At 40.4% G+C, this 17,447-nt stretch overlaps 1 protein-coding gene across 1 annotated transcript; it reads right to left on the bottom strand.

The window, feature by feature from the left end:
* Positions 1–224: 224 nt before the first annotated feature.
* Positions 225–9,832, bottom strand: LOC100917515 (gastricsin-like). Its single transcript, XM_003769045.4, has 9 exons — positions 9,046–9,832; positions 6,943–7,093; positions 6,053–6,170; positions 5,338–5,456; positions 4,593–4,792; positions 2,967–3,089; positions 2,284–2,431; positions 1,666–1,764; positions 225–499 (listed from the first exon to the last, which is right to left on the bottom strand). Exons 1-9 carry the CDS (start codon positions 9,108–9,110, stop codon positions 344–346), a joined length of 1,179 nt encoding a protein of 392 aa, XP_003769093.1. The 5' UTR covers positions 9,111–9,832; the 3' UTR covers positions 225–343.
* Between the last annotated feature and the right edge of the window lie 7,615 nt (positions 9,833–17,447).

The following is a 17,447-nucleotide window of genomic DNA, read 5'->3' as shown; positions in this document are numbered from 1 at the left end:
ACCTCAGACTTCCCATCACATTCTGTTTGACACTTTTCTAATGTATTTATCATATGGTTAGCAATGTTGACATTTATATCTCTCTAGAAGACTAAGCTTAATAACAGCTGGGGTAAGGTCATATATAACCTCTGGAAATACCATCTTCAACACTTATTATGTGGTTTCCCATGCAGTAAAGGTTTGATACATGTTGAATGAATGGACAAATGAATGAAGGGCTAGAATGATTTTTATTTATAGATTCTCAGAACCCACAATGAAGATCCAGAATCCATCAGGAGAGACAGAAAGGGAGGGAAGACCAAGAGCCAGGGAGATGAAAATAATCTGGAAGAGGAGCTTAGGCGAGGTTGGCAAAGCCCACCCTGTTGTTGCCAAGGTCGTAGACAGAATAATAGTTCCTGAGGAAAACATCTCCAAGGATCCAGAGAGGCTGACCATTCTGGGAAGGCAGGTAAGTGGGCATGATCCCCACCTCGCAGTAGTTGCTGTTGCTCTGGAAATAAGAAGAAAAGATGAGTCCCATCAACCTATAATGACCTATTTCCTCCAGAAAGTTGGCCATCTCTGTCTGGAGGCGGGTCCCATGGAGCAGAAAATATCTGCCTTAGGCTTCAGCTTCTTTCTCTGAGCATGAATAGTTCTAAATCTTCTCTAGAAAATCTTCCTAGATCACCTCATCTCACAAGGACCTGTCCCTCCCTAGATTAATCTATCCACTACGGAGATATGGAGGTGGGGATAAGGAATAAATACTACTTGATATCATTGTTTTTTCTCTTTGTTTAATCTTTTTCACTTGTATTAGAAAATTTGAAAGAGCCCAGATTATGTTTTCTATCTCTTCACTACACACACACACACACACACACACACACACACACACTATGCCTAGCACCATGCTGAGCACATTATTTAATGTTTGTTACTGACTGATGGATTGACATCTCACATGAGCCACATCACACTTCTTAGCACAGTGCCTGGCATAGAGTAAGCACTTAACTGATGATCTATCATATATCTATTACCTATCTATCTCCCTACTTACCCACCTATCTACCTTTGTTCTGTAACCATACAGTCCTTCAAGAAAATTATCAAAATGGGATACAGGAGTCAAGTCAGGGAAGTTGCCCTGAGAAAGGAACAACCCAGTAATTATAGAGGACTGAGCATTGATTTCTAATTGACCTCTGCTCTTGGCCCCAAGTCTATGACTTGCACAGTGGAACAGGTTACCCATGAAACAGTGAGCTCCCCATTCCTAAGAGTATTTAAGTTGATGTTGATGACTCCCATATGGAGATGCTGAAGAAGAGATCCCTGTTTTGTGTGGAAGTTGGATCAGGCTCTCAATTATGACCCTTCCAACACTGAAATTCTATAATTCTGTCACAAAACATCTTGAAAGAGCTACGTAGTAAGGTGTATCTGATTCTCCAAGTCCCCGATCCCTGTGTTCTTTCATCCTTCTCATGCCAAGGCAGGGAGGAAGGTATTTCTGAGCGTGTGATCTAGAATCTACAGTTTGATTTTCATCACTCCTCTACCTCTCCCTCCGCCTCCTTCTCCCCCAAGGTGACCAGTAGATCTCCTTCCTTTACCCTCTCAATTCACAGGGACCACCCCGAGTAAGAATGTCTAGGTTGGAAAACTTACCGGAAGGACATAGGCAGAGGGAGGAAGGGGGAAGTTTACACCATTGATGTTGAAGGTGATGGTGGACATGTTCTGGACATTACTGCAACTGACCAAGTACTGGAGGAGAGAAACACAAGAAGTAAGATATGTATATGGGGGGCAGGTATTTAGGAACACCATCCTAATTTGATTTCCCAGGACTTCTACAGTAAGTTCAGGATAGAGACTTTCTGACCCAATTTCTACCTCCCCTGACTCACCTTATCCAAATCAGTCCTACCTAAGTAATGATCAAACCATACCCAGACCAAGGGGCTCCTAACTCTGAATGTAATCCTCATAAACTGAAATAGGGGTCAGAGCTGTAGTATACTTTAGAGGAACCAATAATGATGGTGGCAGCTTGTATGTACATATTTAAAAAAAACTTTAAAATTTATAGGGTATGTGTGTGTGTGTGTATACAATATATATATATATATATATACAAACATATATACATATATATATATATATATATAAAACTTTAAGATTTACAGAGAGCTTTCCTTCTAGCATCTCAGTGAAATATAGAATCCAAGTATAATATCCCCAATTTGTAGATGAGGAAACTGAGATTTAGAGAGGATCCCTTACAGCTCCATTTTCATTCTGCTGGGCTCCAATGTACTGCATCAACTCAGAGAAAATCTGCTGGGGGGCAGTGAGGAGGGAAGTTCCAGTGTCCACAACAGCTTGGCAACCTTCAGAGCACCAACCGGTAGCCTGGCCTCCAATGGAGAACCTGTAAGAAGACAGCCCTTGACATTAGACAGTTCTTGATAATGTACCTTCCCTTTTCTTGCCTGCATTCAAGGTTCTCTCTTTCACATCAGTCTCAATTTGCCCATTGCTGAGAAAACACAACTTCTCTTATTTCAGAGAAAACCTAGAGGGAGGAATTCCCAGCCTAAATTATCTTGGTATTCCCCAAGTCTAAGTGTCTGAATCCACTGGGCTTCCTCCATCCACTTTGAGCCAGGATTTGGGACAGTGGAAGCTATCTGACTACTGTCCAGTCCCATTAGGGACATATGTCCCATACCTGCATTTACCTCACTCAGCTTTCTTATTTATGGACACCTCATAGAATTTGTTCCTCTAGAGTCTTTTTTGCAAAATATATTTTATATAAAAACTCAGGCTATCAACCTGACTTTTCTCTCTAGACTTCAGATTTCTCCCCTCTAAGCTCTCTTTTTTCCAGACTGAAGGAATAATTATCATCAATATATCCATTTTGAGTCCCTCTCCCCTTGCCCCCACCACACCTCACATACCCATTAATGGCAATCTGCCAGTAAGCTTCCTGAGTGACAGGTGCCCAGTAGATGTCTCCAGTGAACATGCTGGTGTCCACTCCCCCAAAAGTGACTTCACCACCATTGTTTGAATTTTCATTCCTGAGGACACAAAAAAATATCAGCTTTAGAGAGGGACGGGGAGAGGCAAGGGAGAAAGGGTCCTTCTCTTTCCCTTTTCCTCCCACAAAGATTCTTACTCAGCCCATAGGCCCAAATTACTCATCAACAACTCCACCCCCACTGCCCTACTTCCCATACAAAGAAGAAACAAGGCAGCCGAGATGACTCCTAAAGACCATGGTCAAGTGATGAGTTAATTTTGGAGTGGAAATCTGTGAGCTCATCCTAGGGTAGTAGGAAGTCCCTCTGAATCTTTTGGAGGAGGAGCATGGCAGAGTGAATAAAGAGATGGTTTCACAGCGCCAGGAAGATTGGCATTCTAGTCCTACCTCTGACCTTAATGGTTGTGTGAAGGTCAAGTCAATCACTTAATTTCTCATTGTTCTAGGCAATTCCCAAAGGTTGTAAATTGCATTAAAGCAACTAGGTGGCACTGCAGGGGATAGAGTGCTGGGCTTGGAGTCAGAAAGATTCATCTCCCTGAGTTCAAATCCAGCCTCAGACACTTACTTACTACATATATGACCCTGATCAAGTTCTTTTTCCTGTTCTTCAATTTCCTCCTTGTAAAATAAGTTGGAGAAGGAAATGGCAACCCACTCCAGAGTATCTTGCCAGAAAAGTCCCAAATGGGGTCACAAAGAGTCAGGCATGATTGAACAATGACAAAAATTAAGTTTCATGGGTAGAGAGAGTTTCATACCTGGAAACTCCCTGTACCAATGAAATCACAGGTTCCTTTTCTTCCCCTATCTAGTTTCCTTTATCTGTAAAGGGAGGTCAGATTAGACAACCTCCAAGATCTTTTCTAGTCCTACACTGATCATAAGGATGATCATAAGGATCATAAGGCTCTCTATAATCTCTCCTGGTTCTTATATAGGCTCTATACCCCTCATATATAGACTGGGAAAAGGAGAAGAATTGTGATTGCAAACTTCTTGGCTTTCCAGAGCTTCCAGGAGTCTCAACCTCCTATTCAATTCATGACCTATTTTCCCCACCAGCACCAGATCATCCAGTCATTCTCCTCATTGTCCCCCTCACCTGCTATAGCCTATCAAGTTGATCCAGGAGCTACCCCTCTACATCAGCTAATTCCTAGTAAGTCCTTGAGGGCAGAGACCACCTCTTAGCTATCCTACATCTGGCTCCCTGACCCATCCCCATCTTTATCTCACATTCATCACAGGTATTTAATAAGTACAAATTAATTCATCCATTTCCTTATTGGGAGTAAGAGAAAAGGAAAGAGCCACAGAGCAGGTTCTTAATCTTTTATATGTGTATCACAGACTTCTTTGGAAGTCTGGTGAACCATGTGGCCCCTTTCACAGAATCACTGTTTTTCAATATGATGAATTTATTTTGTAATATTATGTATTTGATTTTATACACTTAAAGATACACACATACACATGTATATATTGATAAAGCCCAGGAGCTGGCTGAGGGAGCAGAAGAAGTAAACAAGTCACCTACCCACTAAGGTAGAAGGCAAAAACAGGGGCATTGATCAGGTTCTCTTGCAGCAAACCCTGCATGACAGTGGTGGCCCCACCAGAACTGATGGAAGGATAGGCCAGGCCCAGGATCCCATCGAACTGGGCATACACAAAGCTGGTGCCAGGTTCAGTCTCGCTCAGGCCAAACTCCTGGTTGGTGATGGAGATGCCCTGGATCTGTAGGGGGTGGAGAGTGGGAGAGAAGTCCATCAGGTCAGGCTAACTCAAAAGAAGGTCGTAGGGAGGATAGCTTTTCCTTCAAGTCTTCAGATGAGCTTAGTCTCCCCACCCTACTGAAGCAAATGAGGAGAAGATCAGGACCTACCCAGCTTCTGTCATGATATAGTTTTGTTGTGGGAAGAGATTAGAGAGGAAAGAGAACCTAAAGGGACTTGGAGCCTTTTCCACAATAAGACAGCAAGATACATAACTTTGATCATCCTCCCCATATGCCTCATGCTCCTTAAGATTCCTGAAGCCAAACTAAACCCACTGCAGAAAAAAAAGGAAGAAAAACCAGGGAGGCAGAGCTTCCTCTCTTCTATGACTAGTCTCCTAACAAACCTGAAGGGAACCTCAGAGATCAGCTTGCTGCCTCTGGCAGCTGGACTCCCACATATCTCTGCTCCTAGATTTTCAAGCCCCATAATTGTAGCAGAGCCCCTATCACTGGGCGTCTATTCATGCACTCCCTTTTACCCTATTCCCCCATAACCACTCACTGTCACAGTGTCATAGCCAAAGACTCCAGTAAGGCTCCCTGTTCCATACTGAAGAGAGAAGGTCTGTCCATTGCTGGAATAGGTGGAAGACTGGTTGGGGTTGAATTGGGGATGGTTTGCTGCTCAGACAAAAAAAGAATGTCAGTAAATGCCAATAAGTCCTGTTCCCACTACTCCATTCCCCACTTCTCTGCATTGTAGTGTAATGGAAAGAGTATTCTTGGTGTTAGAAAAACTGACAAAAGTCTTATCTCTGATATTCATTATCCACATGACTGGGAAAGTCATATATAACCTTTTAAAGCCTCAGTTTCCACATATACAAAATGTGAGTAATAATATGTGAATTCCCTATCTTATGTAGTGGCTATAAAGAAGACTCACACAGATTTTTTCCCTCTCATGTTTGCACTTTCCTAAGTAGAATTATCATATTTGAATATTGAAGAATGGCCTTTCACCTCTTTTCCATTTAACCTCTAAGGCCCCCACTATAACTACCAGGATCCAAATCCTTAACCATCCTTCAACACAGCTCAAGTGTTGACTCCCACATGAAATCTTCCCTGACTCCTAGCCCATGGTGAGTTTTCCCTCCTCTGAATTCCAGCACTTATGGTTGGTTTCTTCCCACTAAGTGCCATATCTTTTTCAATTGAGGTCCTTATATTTCCTTCCTTCTTCTCCCCTCTCCCCCCCTTCCCGGGGTACTCACTGCAGGCCTGGCTCTGGCAATAGATGGAGGACACCCACAGGTTGGAGGAGCCAGTGTCAAACAGGACCAGGAAGTTCTGGGGTGGGGTCCCGATGCTGATCTCCCCATAGTAAGACATCTAGGGAGGAAGATTGGGTCAACATATTACAGAGATCTGCCATCTGCCTGGCACATAGTAATTACTTAATAAATGCTAGTTGACTTGTGCACTCAGATCATCTCCTGCCTACCTAAGATCTTGTAGCATCTAGCAAAGCTAAATTGTAGGCACAATTGCATTCTATCCTTTAAATTTGCCTTATTCATCAGTTGACAGTCTACAGAGTCCCAGAAACTCAGGGATGGAAGAGACCTCAGAGACCATCCAGTCCAACCTATACCTGAAAAATATTTTCTTCAAAGTACTTGAAACATGGTTATCTAGTTTTGACTTGAAGAACTTCAATGAGGGGTTAAGTGATTGACTAAGGAGTAACTTTTAAATACCTCTAATGATAAATTGATTTTTTTTAACCCAAGTCTAAGACTTTACATTTATTTCTATTCAGTTTCATCATGTTTGATTTGGCAGAGTACTCAAGCTTGCCAAGATCTCTGTTGTTTCTAATATTGTCATTCAACCTATTCCTTAGTTATTCCTACCTATCTTCATGTCAATCTGCCAATGCAGTACCATTGCAGGACCTATCTTGAGTCTCAGTACGATCACCTTCATTAAAAAAGAAGGGCCCTCAAGGCAAGGACTTTGTCCCTCTCTATCAAACTGGGAGTTTCCTGAGAGTGGAAAATGTCTTTTTTTCTGTCATCTAGGATCCTCTCCCCAACAAATGCTCATCATAGCTGACTGTCACACTCTGGAGCTTGAAGAAAGAGAGAAGATATTCACTCACATCCATATAATTGGCCAGGGGCTCATAACCAACAGCAAACTGGTTGAAGTATTTGGCGGCAGGGTCCCACTTGTGATTTCTCAAGAAGTCTTGAAGCACACCCTTCTCTTTCATCACTTGCTTCATGGACTTGAACCTCTTCAAAGGGACCCTGGAAATGGGGCATTAATATCAGTGGAACTGTCCCAGTATTCACTTCCTCCCAATCCCACCCACAATCCAGCAGCAAAACCTCCACTGACCTGGTCAGCAAGAGCTCAGAAACAAGAAGCATAACTCCCTCCTACCTTTGGCTGTGTCTATGCAAAAGTCTCTTTCAGACTCATCTTATAATTCTCAGTTCAGCTCAGATCAGCTCAGATCTTTTCCAGAGGATCATCCAAAATGTCCTTCAGCTAATCGAATGCTTTTTCCCTACTCTGAAGTTCCTTTGTATTGACTTTGTGTGTTGTTGTTCAAGAATTTTAGGTTAGAACTCTCTTGGTTAATCTGAGTTATTTCATTCCCAATGGCAGAGTTTCTTTACTCTATATGCCTAGTATGCATAACTTTTGATTTCTGTTTTACTATGATTTGGATAAATGAGATTTTTTTTTTGTTATTCTCTATCTATATTCATTGTGGAACTGGTTTTTGATGAGAAAGGAGTCAAGTCTTGGATAGAGAGCTTGGGGTCCACCACTTCAAAATGACAATACAATCAAAAAATAGATGGAAGCCAGTTATATCCCCTAAACTGAAAATATTGAAGAGAGCATATGGGTTCAATTTTAGTTCAGAGAGTGGCCTCCAACCCCCACTTCCTGCTTTTCCTACTGAAAGTCTCCGTTGGAGAAGAGAAAGAGAATAAAAGGTTAGAGATGTCTATTCTGTCTCCCTTAAAGCCCCACACAATGACAGGTCCTCCAAACATGTGCATCCCTCTCTAAACATATAACTCTCCACTACTCATTCCCTACAATAATAACATTTACCTCCCAGTGTTGTTGTGAGGATCAAAAGAGATACTATTTCTAAAGCACTTAACATAGTGCCTAGCACATAGTAGGTGCTTAATTAACATTTGTTTCCTTCCACCATTCCCATAGATTATGTTTCTTTAGGAACTATTTAATTAAAAAAAAGTCTTCTGTCATATACATAGTGTGTTTAATAAATGCTTGATAGCTTTAACTGAATTATCATGCACATTGAAAATTCTAGGTTGGAGGATGGAAATGGCAAGAATGAGCATAGAAGCACTGAGACAGTCCTTTATCTTTGGCCATTTCCCCCATAGCCCAATTTCTTTGAGATCCTTCTTTGCCTTTCAGAAGTTTTGGTGTTACAGATTTATTTGATGATTATAGAATAACTTACCTTTCCTGATACTCCTTCCTTCCTAAGACCATGGGATTTTAGACTTGAAGCTAATAGGGACTTCAGAGATCCTCTAGTTTAATATTCTCATTTTGATTAAGAGACTTGCCCAAAGTGATCTAAGTTATAAGTGAAAGATCCAGGATCTAAATCCAGTTGCTCTGACTACATACCTTTACCAAACATCTAACTCATTTTATAGCTAAGATAGATGTCTCAGTGGATAGAAAGAAAGAACTTGAAGTTGGAAAGACCTAAATTCAAATTCTACTTCTGATATTTACTATGTGACCCTGGGTAAGGTACTTAACTTCTCTGTGCCTCAGTTTTCCTAATCTGTAAAATGGGGATAATAATAATAACATTTACTTCTTAGAGTTGTTATAAGGAGCAAATGATTAACATGTAAAAGGGAGGTAGAGGCGAGGAGGACAGTAATAAGTATAAGTCCCTATTATGTACCAGGCACTGGGCTAAACAGTTTACAAATATTGTAAGCACTTGTAAATCTTAAGGCACTATACAAATACCAGCCATTATTATTTTAATAAGGAAACTGAAGTCAAGGAAGGTTAATTTGACTTGCATGTTATACTACATGGTAATACAAGTAATGTATACTACAGAGTCAGAATTTAAGCCCAATTTTTCTGGCTCTTCCCAGTACACTGGGCTGCCTGCTCCCTTCTCTCTCCTATGCATTAGTTTTCTGCAGCCACCACCAACCCCATACCCAGGACTTACTTGATTATCTTGTCTGCCTCTGAAAAATGGAGGCAGACAAGGGCAATGATTAGCCACTTCATCATGGTTGATTTCTTCGCCAAACAGTAGAAACAACTGTTACTACCTCCTGAGGTCCACTCTGAGCTGAAGAGAACCACTGGGGACTCTCATATATATATGCATCCAGAGTGGGCTATCTCCCCTCCTCCACATATTCTCCTGCCAGACTCAGTAAACAGAATAATCAGTTGGCATAAATGGTAGGGCAGGAGCTAATGGGGTCTTAACTTCTTATCCAGAGCTTGACTGCTTAATCTGCTATTAAGTACCCAGAGCCTCTTGGTTCCAAACAAACAGAGCAAATGCTAACATGATAACCAAGTACAAATTGGATTGAGACCACCCCCCTTCTCCTCATGTCCAAGTTTGAGAGAGAGGAAGGCATGGAGTGAAATGATAATGTTATTAATCTTTAGTTTACAAAAAAAAAGGACTGTGTAGAGAAAAGATTAGGAAGGACTTTTCTAGAGAAAGGAAGATTGAAAGACAATTCTTTGGGGAAAAAAAGAATCCTTGAAGCCCTATAGTCACTCTCTCTGTAAGGAAAAATCAGTCTAGGCTAGAGATCCACTCACATATAGGTTGAAGGATTGGTGGAATGCTCCCAGGATCCAAGCTGAGGGCAGGGAGAATCCTTTGCTTCGCTTATATACCACACACCAAGGTCAATGGGCTAGATAGAACTTAGGAGATAGACCTTGAGGAAGACTTATTCTATTATAGAATCATTAAATCAGGCAGAGATGATGACTACAATCTCCATGAAGGAAGGGACAGCTCCATGAGGGAAAGAATCTTAGAATTCATTTAGAGAATGAATTCCCTTTGCTAGGGGATGGAGATACAAAGGAAAAAAATCTAAGCATTGTCTGCCCTCAAGAAGCTTACATTCTTCTGGGGGTGGGATTAAGGGGAGCAACAAAGATCTATGATTTCAATGACATGGGTAGCCCATACACGCGTATAAATAGTTACCATTAAATTGATTCCATAGACAAATTGTTATGGCCAAAAAGCTTCATTACCCAATAGCCAGATGAGTTCTTCTGCATTTAGCTAAGCTGGTTCTGTGACAATGAGCCCCAGGTCCATAATAGGGCCTGAACTTCTTAGCTTGATAGGATCATGCTAGAACTTGGACTTCCCTGGAAAAACCTTTGAGAAACCAGTTACTTCCCCACAATGATGACATACTGGAGAGAAAAATTAGCGAAAGCTTTTATATATACTCATTTTTTAAATGGCATGCAAAATAGAATTAGGAAGGGTAATTTATAGTACATATTCTTTTGTTTTGAGGGCAAAAATAAAGAACTTGTAGCTAATCTGCACAGACACCCTATTGTAGTTACTCATGCTAGGCTGAGATCTAAATTAGAACCTCTACTTTTTCTCAACTCTCTTGGGATTTTGTCATCAACTAAGGGTTTAATTATCAACTCTTCGCAAATTACTCCCAAATTTATATATCCAGTACTAATTTCTCCCCTGAGTTTCGATTCCCCATCACTAATTCCCTATTGGATATTTCTAACTGGAAGTCCCTAAAACATTTCATATTCAATATAACCTAAACAGATCTCATTATCTTTCCTCCCAAACTCACCCCTCTTCCTAACTTCCCTGTTTTGTTCACAGACACCAATATCCTTCTAAGTCTCAAAGGCTTTCAGTCTGCATTATCTTTCACTTCTCCCTTTCACACAGTCAATCAGGGGTCAAATCCTGACATTTATATTTTCACAAAATCACTGGAATCAGGCCCTCTGTCTCTCCTCACACAGCCACCACCTTAGTCTCATCATTTCTTGCCTAGATTATTATAATCATTTCCTAACTGATTCCTTTCTCTTCCATTCTCCAATCTATCCTTCCCAGCTATTTAAAGCTATTTTTCTTAAGGTTCTAATCTGAATATGTCACTTTCCCCTTCAGTAAACTCTAATGTCTTCCTATTGCCTCTAGGATAAAATATAAATGCTTTTGTTTGGTTTTTAGAGTTCTTCACAATCCAATCAATCTTTCAAGCTTCATTGCAATCTTCCCACTTGATACAATCCAGTCAGACTGGTCTTTTCTCTTTTCCTTTCACAGGGCACTCCATCTCCTGTTTTCATGCTCCATGCCTAAAATGCTTTTTCTCTTCACCTCTATCTTGTCAAATCTTGCTTCTCTATAAAGATGCAGCTTAAACACTATCTTTTTATTTCTTTCTTTCCTTCCTTTCTTCCTTCCTTCCTACCTTCTTTCCTTCTCTCCCTTTTTCCTCCCTTCTTTCTCCTTTCCCTTCTTCCTTTCCTTTTTCCTTGCCTTCTTTCTTTCATTCCTTCCTTCTTTTCCTTATTCTTCTAGCTGTTAATGCCCTTTCTCCCTCACTACTTGATAACTAAATTTGCTGTTGCTCAGTCATGTCCAATTCTTTGTGAGTCCTTCAACCATAACACACTGACCCTTTCTAACCTGAGGGACTCATCCTTTGATGTCATATCTTTGGGCATTTTAATACTGAGGTTTCAGTGCCTTGTGTCTTGGGGTTCTTGTATCTTGGATTCCTTTTGTAGTCTAGTGAAGCTGATGGAGTCCTCAGAATAATATCTTTAAGTGTATATAATAAAACACGTGAGGATAGCTAGGTGACACAGACCTGGAGTCAGGGCCCTGGGGTTTTCTTGGCAAAGATACTGGAGTGGTTTGCCATTTCTCCAGTGGATCACCTTTTTGTCAGAATTCTCCATTATGACCTGTCTATTTTGAGTAACCCCTCATGGCATAGCTCATTGTTTTATTGAATTATGCAAGCCCCTCTGTCACAAGGCAGTGATCTAGGAGGAGTATCTAATTACCTCATATTTATTTATATTTATTCCTACATCTCTAAATCCTTATAGCAGTAGGGCTGGAAATCCACTCAAGAGAACAAAGAAAATGTGAGAAGAAAAAGGAATGAAATATGTGGTTGCTGGGGACATAGGATGGGAGTTCAAGGAGTTATTTTAGTCAGGAACTTAATGGAGACATACAGAGTCTCACTTTGCACAGTTAAGGCCTATCTGTAGAGGTTGAGTATCAAAGAGAGAGTGGCACTTAAAAAAAATCCTGCTAGAGGCTCATTGTACATGAACACCTCGTACAGCTCTGCCCCCAGCCAAGCCCAGGATACATCTCTGGCAAGCTGTGGCAGGCACAGGAGTAGATGCAGGAAACCTAATCAGGTGGCCTCTGGATAAGGGGCTAAGAACAGAGAACAGAGATCCATTCAAAAGCCCCAAATTAAATATTGATAATGAATCTTGAGTGCTCACCCTTCACCCCTCTTCACCTCCCCCAAGCACTCAGCCTTTGATTGGGCCCTTAGCAGGATATCGTTATCTATAGGAGTGTGGGATAACACTCAGCCAACTGCACCCCACCCCCTGCACTCTCAACTTCTGAGAACAGCAAGATCCAGCTCCAGAGCTCAAGACTGGCAGGTACAGGGGAAGAGAGGTCACATAGGAACCTGGAGGAGAGAGGTCATATCCACAGCTCAGTTGTTCTCAGTATAGCTCCTGGACCCTCATGCTGGACTTTGGGTTAGGGAAACAAAACAGCCCTACCTATAGAAGGCTAGAAGTGGCTTTATTAGAACTTTTATATATTATATATTATATATATATATATATTATATTATATATATTATATATAATATCCCAAAGAGATTATAAAGAAGGGAAAGGGACCTGTATGTGCACGAATGTTTGTGGCAGCCCTTTTTGTAGTGGCTAAAAACTGGAAACTGAATGGATGTCCATCAGTTGGAGAATGACTGAATAAATTGTGGTATATGATTATTATGGAATTTTACTGTTCTGTAAGAAATGACCAACAGGATGATTTCAGAAAGGCCTGGAGAGACTTACACGAACTGATGCTGAGTGAAATGAGCAGGACCAGGAGATCATTATATACTTCAACAACAATACTATATGATGACCAGTTCTGATGGACCTGGCCATCCTCAGCAACGAGATCAACCAAATCATTTCCAATGGAGCAGTAATGAACTGAACCAGCTATGCCCAGAAAAAGAACTCTGGGAGATGACTAAAAACCATTACATTGAATTCCCAATCCCTATATTTATGCACACCTGCATTTTTGATTTCCTTCACAAGCTAATTGTACAATATTTCAGAGTCTGATTCTTTTTGTACAGCAAAATAACGTTTTGGTCATGTATACTTATTGTGTATCTAATTTATATTTTAATATATTTAACATCTACTGGTCATCCTGCCATCTAGGGGAGGGGGTGGGGGGGGAAGAGGTAAAAAATTGGAACAAGAGGTTTGGCAATTGTTAATGCTGTAAAGTTGCCCATGCATATATCCTGTAAATAAAAGGCTATTAAATTAAAAAAAAAAAAAAAAAAGAACTTTTACTGTTGGGAGAGGGTCTAGGAAAGGGGAAACTGAGATCTATAGAAATGACATCTTTCTGGGAAAGGAGACTAGATGGGGAGATCAGAGAGGCCCTGGGCCTCTTTTCAGTACCTCCAATCTCCTTCCTCTGGTTGAGAGGTGAGGTTCATGGAAGTGAAAGCAAGGAGATTAGAAGTCTCCATGATACTCTGGGTAGAAGATCCTATTTGGACATTTCAGAAGTGATATTCTTCACCTTTTTTGTGTCTTGAATTCTTTTTTTTTTTTAATTTTCAATTGTATTTTATTTTCCAAATACACGTAAAGATAGTGTTCAATTTTTGTTTTTGTAAGACTTAGTGTTTCAAATTTTTCTATCTCCCCTCTCTCAAGACAGCAAATAATCTGATATAGGTTATATATATGCATTGACCTTTTGCATTCTAGTTAGTCTATGGAGTACTTCTCAGAATAATATTTTTATATAAAATTCATGGGGGCAGCTAGGGGACACAGTGAATACAGCACTGGCCGTAGAGTCAGGACCTGAGTTCAAATCTGACCTCAGACACCTGACACTTACTAGCTGTAGGACTCTGGGCAAGTCACTTAACCCCAATTGACACCACAAAATAAAATAATAGGATTTCAAGAGGAAATCGGTTCTGTTGGAATATACTTCTCAAAATAAACAAGTTCATAGAACCTAACTTGAGGGGAAAATCAAGTTAGAGTGAGAATGGAACTGAGTCTAACAATCTCATTTTACAGAGGAAAAAACCGAAGCCCATAGGAAGAAAAATGGCTTGCCCAAGATCACATAGCTAGTTTTTAACAGAATTGTACTGCAAAGAGTTCAGAAAGTTAGAGAAAGGAAGTGAAGACATAGACTGTAAGCAGTTTGTTCAAGGTATTTAGCCATGAAAAGGAGATTTATAAATGATAGCTGATTGGGATTGATAGGTCAAATGAGGGGTGTTGTTACTGAAAACGCAGAAAGACCTCCTTACTCCAACCACAGGATTTTCTCCACTATATCAACGCTGATCACTTTCTCACTATATCACTTGGTTATCCAGAACCCCTAGCCTTTGTGTAGTGGCAAGGAACTGGAAACTGAGTTGATGCCCATCAGATGGAGAAAAGTTGAATAAGTTATGGTATATGAATGTAATGGAATGTTATTCTATAAGAAATGATCAGCAGGAGGATTTCAGAGAGGCCTGGAGAGACTTACATGAATGGATACTAAGTGTGAGTAGAACCAGGAGAACACCGTATACAGTTACAAGAAGATTATGCAATGATCAATTCTGATAGACTTGACTGTTTTCAACAGCAGGGTGATTCAGGTTAGTTCCAATGGTCTTGTGATGAAGAGAGCCTCTGTCTGTACCCAGACAGAGAATTGTGGGGACTGAGTGTGAATATTTTCACTTTTGTTGTTATTATTTGCTTGCGTTTTGTTTTCTTTCTCACCTTTTCCTTTTTGATCTGATTTTTCTTGTGCAGCAAGATAATTGTGGAAATATGTATAGAAGAATTGCCCATGTTTAATATATATTGGATTATTTGCTGTTTAGGGAAGGGGGAAGGGGGAAGGGAGGGAGAAAAAATTTTGGAGCACAAGGTTTTGCAAAGGTGAATGTTGAAAATTATCTATACATATGTTTTGAAAATAAAAGGCTTTAATAAAAAAAGAAAGAAAGAAAGAAAGAAAGAAAGAAAGAAAGAAAGAAAGAAAGAAAGAAAGAAAGAAAGAAAGAAAGAAAACAGAAGATCCAGTAGAATTGTGGTCCTATTGTCTTCTGGGTCGAGCTTTGCACTTTCCCTACTTTTGGTGGATCTTGGAGCTCAGCTCCATTACTGATGAGCCAGTTTGTCTATTCCTTCTCCTTCCTTTCTAGGAGGAGGTCTTATAGTTCTGCTGCTTCAGGTCAGGGGCAGAATTACCCAGTGGCATCTCTATATACCACAGATGTACTTCCTAGGCTCTCCTGAGCCCTAATCCTATAGACTATAGGATAGGAAAACCAGAATAGGATGAGACAAGGGTCGTAGGGTCAGGTCACATCTATTTGCAGGACCAGTAGGGATGAAAGTCCTGAAGGGCCCCAGAGTAAGAATAAATTAGAGTTTCATAAAAAGACAAGCTCCAGTAGAGTGAGTGGACTGTTTCAGGATTACAGGTTGCAATTCAAGATTCATGAGATTTAAGCATACTAAGCGTCAGGGCCAAACTGGTACATCAACAGAGTCATGATACTTCATACTAAGCGTCAGGGCCAAACTGGTATATCAACAGAGTCATGATACTTATGAAACTCCAACTCTCCAAGTTGACCCTCAGTCAGGGAATTTCAGGACTCTATCTTCACTTGAAATGTTTCTCAAATTCTTTTTTTCTTCTTATTTCTCATCATCACCACCTTAATCCAGGCCCATATCATCTCATCACCTCATAACCAGGTTACTACTGAAGGGTCTGCCTCCCTCCAGCCCAATCCTCTATACCTCTGCCAGTTTTAACTTTCCAAAGCATAGCTTTGACCTTGTCAAAAATGCCCGATAGCTCTCTTTTTCCTTACACATGAAACTCAAACTTCACTAACAGGCTTTCAAGTCCCATTTGAATAGGGTTCCAAAAGTGCCTAACCAACCAACCAGTCTGTACCATTCACCCAAAACACCAGCCCTGATTGTTCTATTTTCTAAGAATTTACACTTCAGAAATCTGCAAACTCTCCAAGTTCGGTGCTTAGGTAATCTCTAGAAAGTGATGGAGAAAACGTTAATATTGCTGATTAAACTTAAAAGGCTGTCCCGCTGCACATTTTTCCTCCAGAGAGTTAGTTGTTAAACATTTACCAGCATACTCCTGCCTCCACATATGCCTTGCTCTTTTTGTTCTGCTCTTTCCTTTTCATGCAAAATAGTCACGCAAAATAGAAGCTATGAAGATGGCAGAGATAGTTAATACAGTCCCCAAAAAGTATAACATCTAATAGCTGATTCTATAAGAAAGCAAATAGAGATGTAAAGATGTAGAGGACCAAAGATATTGGGGAACCCTGAAAAAAGTATACTTGAAGGAAAGATACTTATAGCAGGGTGTTAACACAGTGTGATCAATGAGATGATGGTTCTGTAGTTCACATATACTTAGTACTTAGTATTTAATATGATGATGTAATGGTTCTCTAGAGTTCATACATACTTAGTGGGCTGTAAAGATGTAATCATACTAAGGTATTTAAGGGCTGAGAGGACTGGAAATAGAAACATTCCATCTTTGACCATCCTCCTGGTGACTCTCCTGTCTACTTCACTCCTCCACTAAGATCAAGGCTGGTCTCAAGATCCTCCAGAGAGCTAGCCCAGACATTACATAAAGGGATGGGGTAGATGGACAGGGCCCTCACTGCCTGGTCCTCATTATTACAGAGATAAATATAAAGTTTTATATTTAGCTAGTATACTACTATATAAGTAGTAGTAGCTAGTATTAAAATGAAGTCTTTCTAACCCTGAGACTAACTTTTTTTTTAATCTACCACTAAGCATTTTTAATCTGCTTCTCCCCTACCTTTGATCCATGCTTCAATATGGTCCACAAACAACAGTTATGTCCAAGGTCATAGTGAATGTTTGCCATAGCATAGATGATAGAAGAAAAAGAGCCATGTTCTACCAGACTCCTTCTAGGGCTGGAAAATTCATGAGTTGATTGAAATAAGTGAAAAGAATCTAGGACAGGAAATCAGAAAAGACACTAACGAGAACAATAGAATGATTACTTTCTCTGTCCAAACTTCATTCCCTCATGGCCCTAAGACAAAGGCCTCTATCTCCCCCATCACACCAGAAATTCCTTCAATACCCTGGCTCATAGGTTCCTAAGATTTAGAGTTGTAAGTAGACTTAATAATGGCCAACCCTATCATTTAATAATGAGGAAAC

This window comes from Sarcophilus harrisii, chromosome 4 (genome assembly GCF_902635505.1).
Source record: "Sarcophilus harrisii chromosome 4, mSarHar1.11, whole genome shotgun sequence".
Lineage (NCBI taxonomy): Eukaryota > Metazoa > Chordata > Mammalia > Dasyuromorphia > Dasyuridae > Sarcophilus > Sarcophilus harrisii.
The sequence above is the reverse complement of the archived record's forward strand: the minus strand, read 5'-3'. Positions and strand labels throughout refer to the sequence as shown.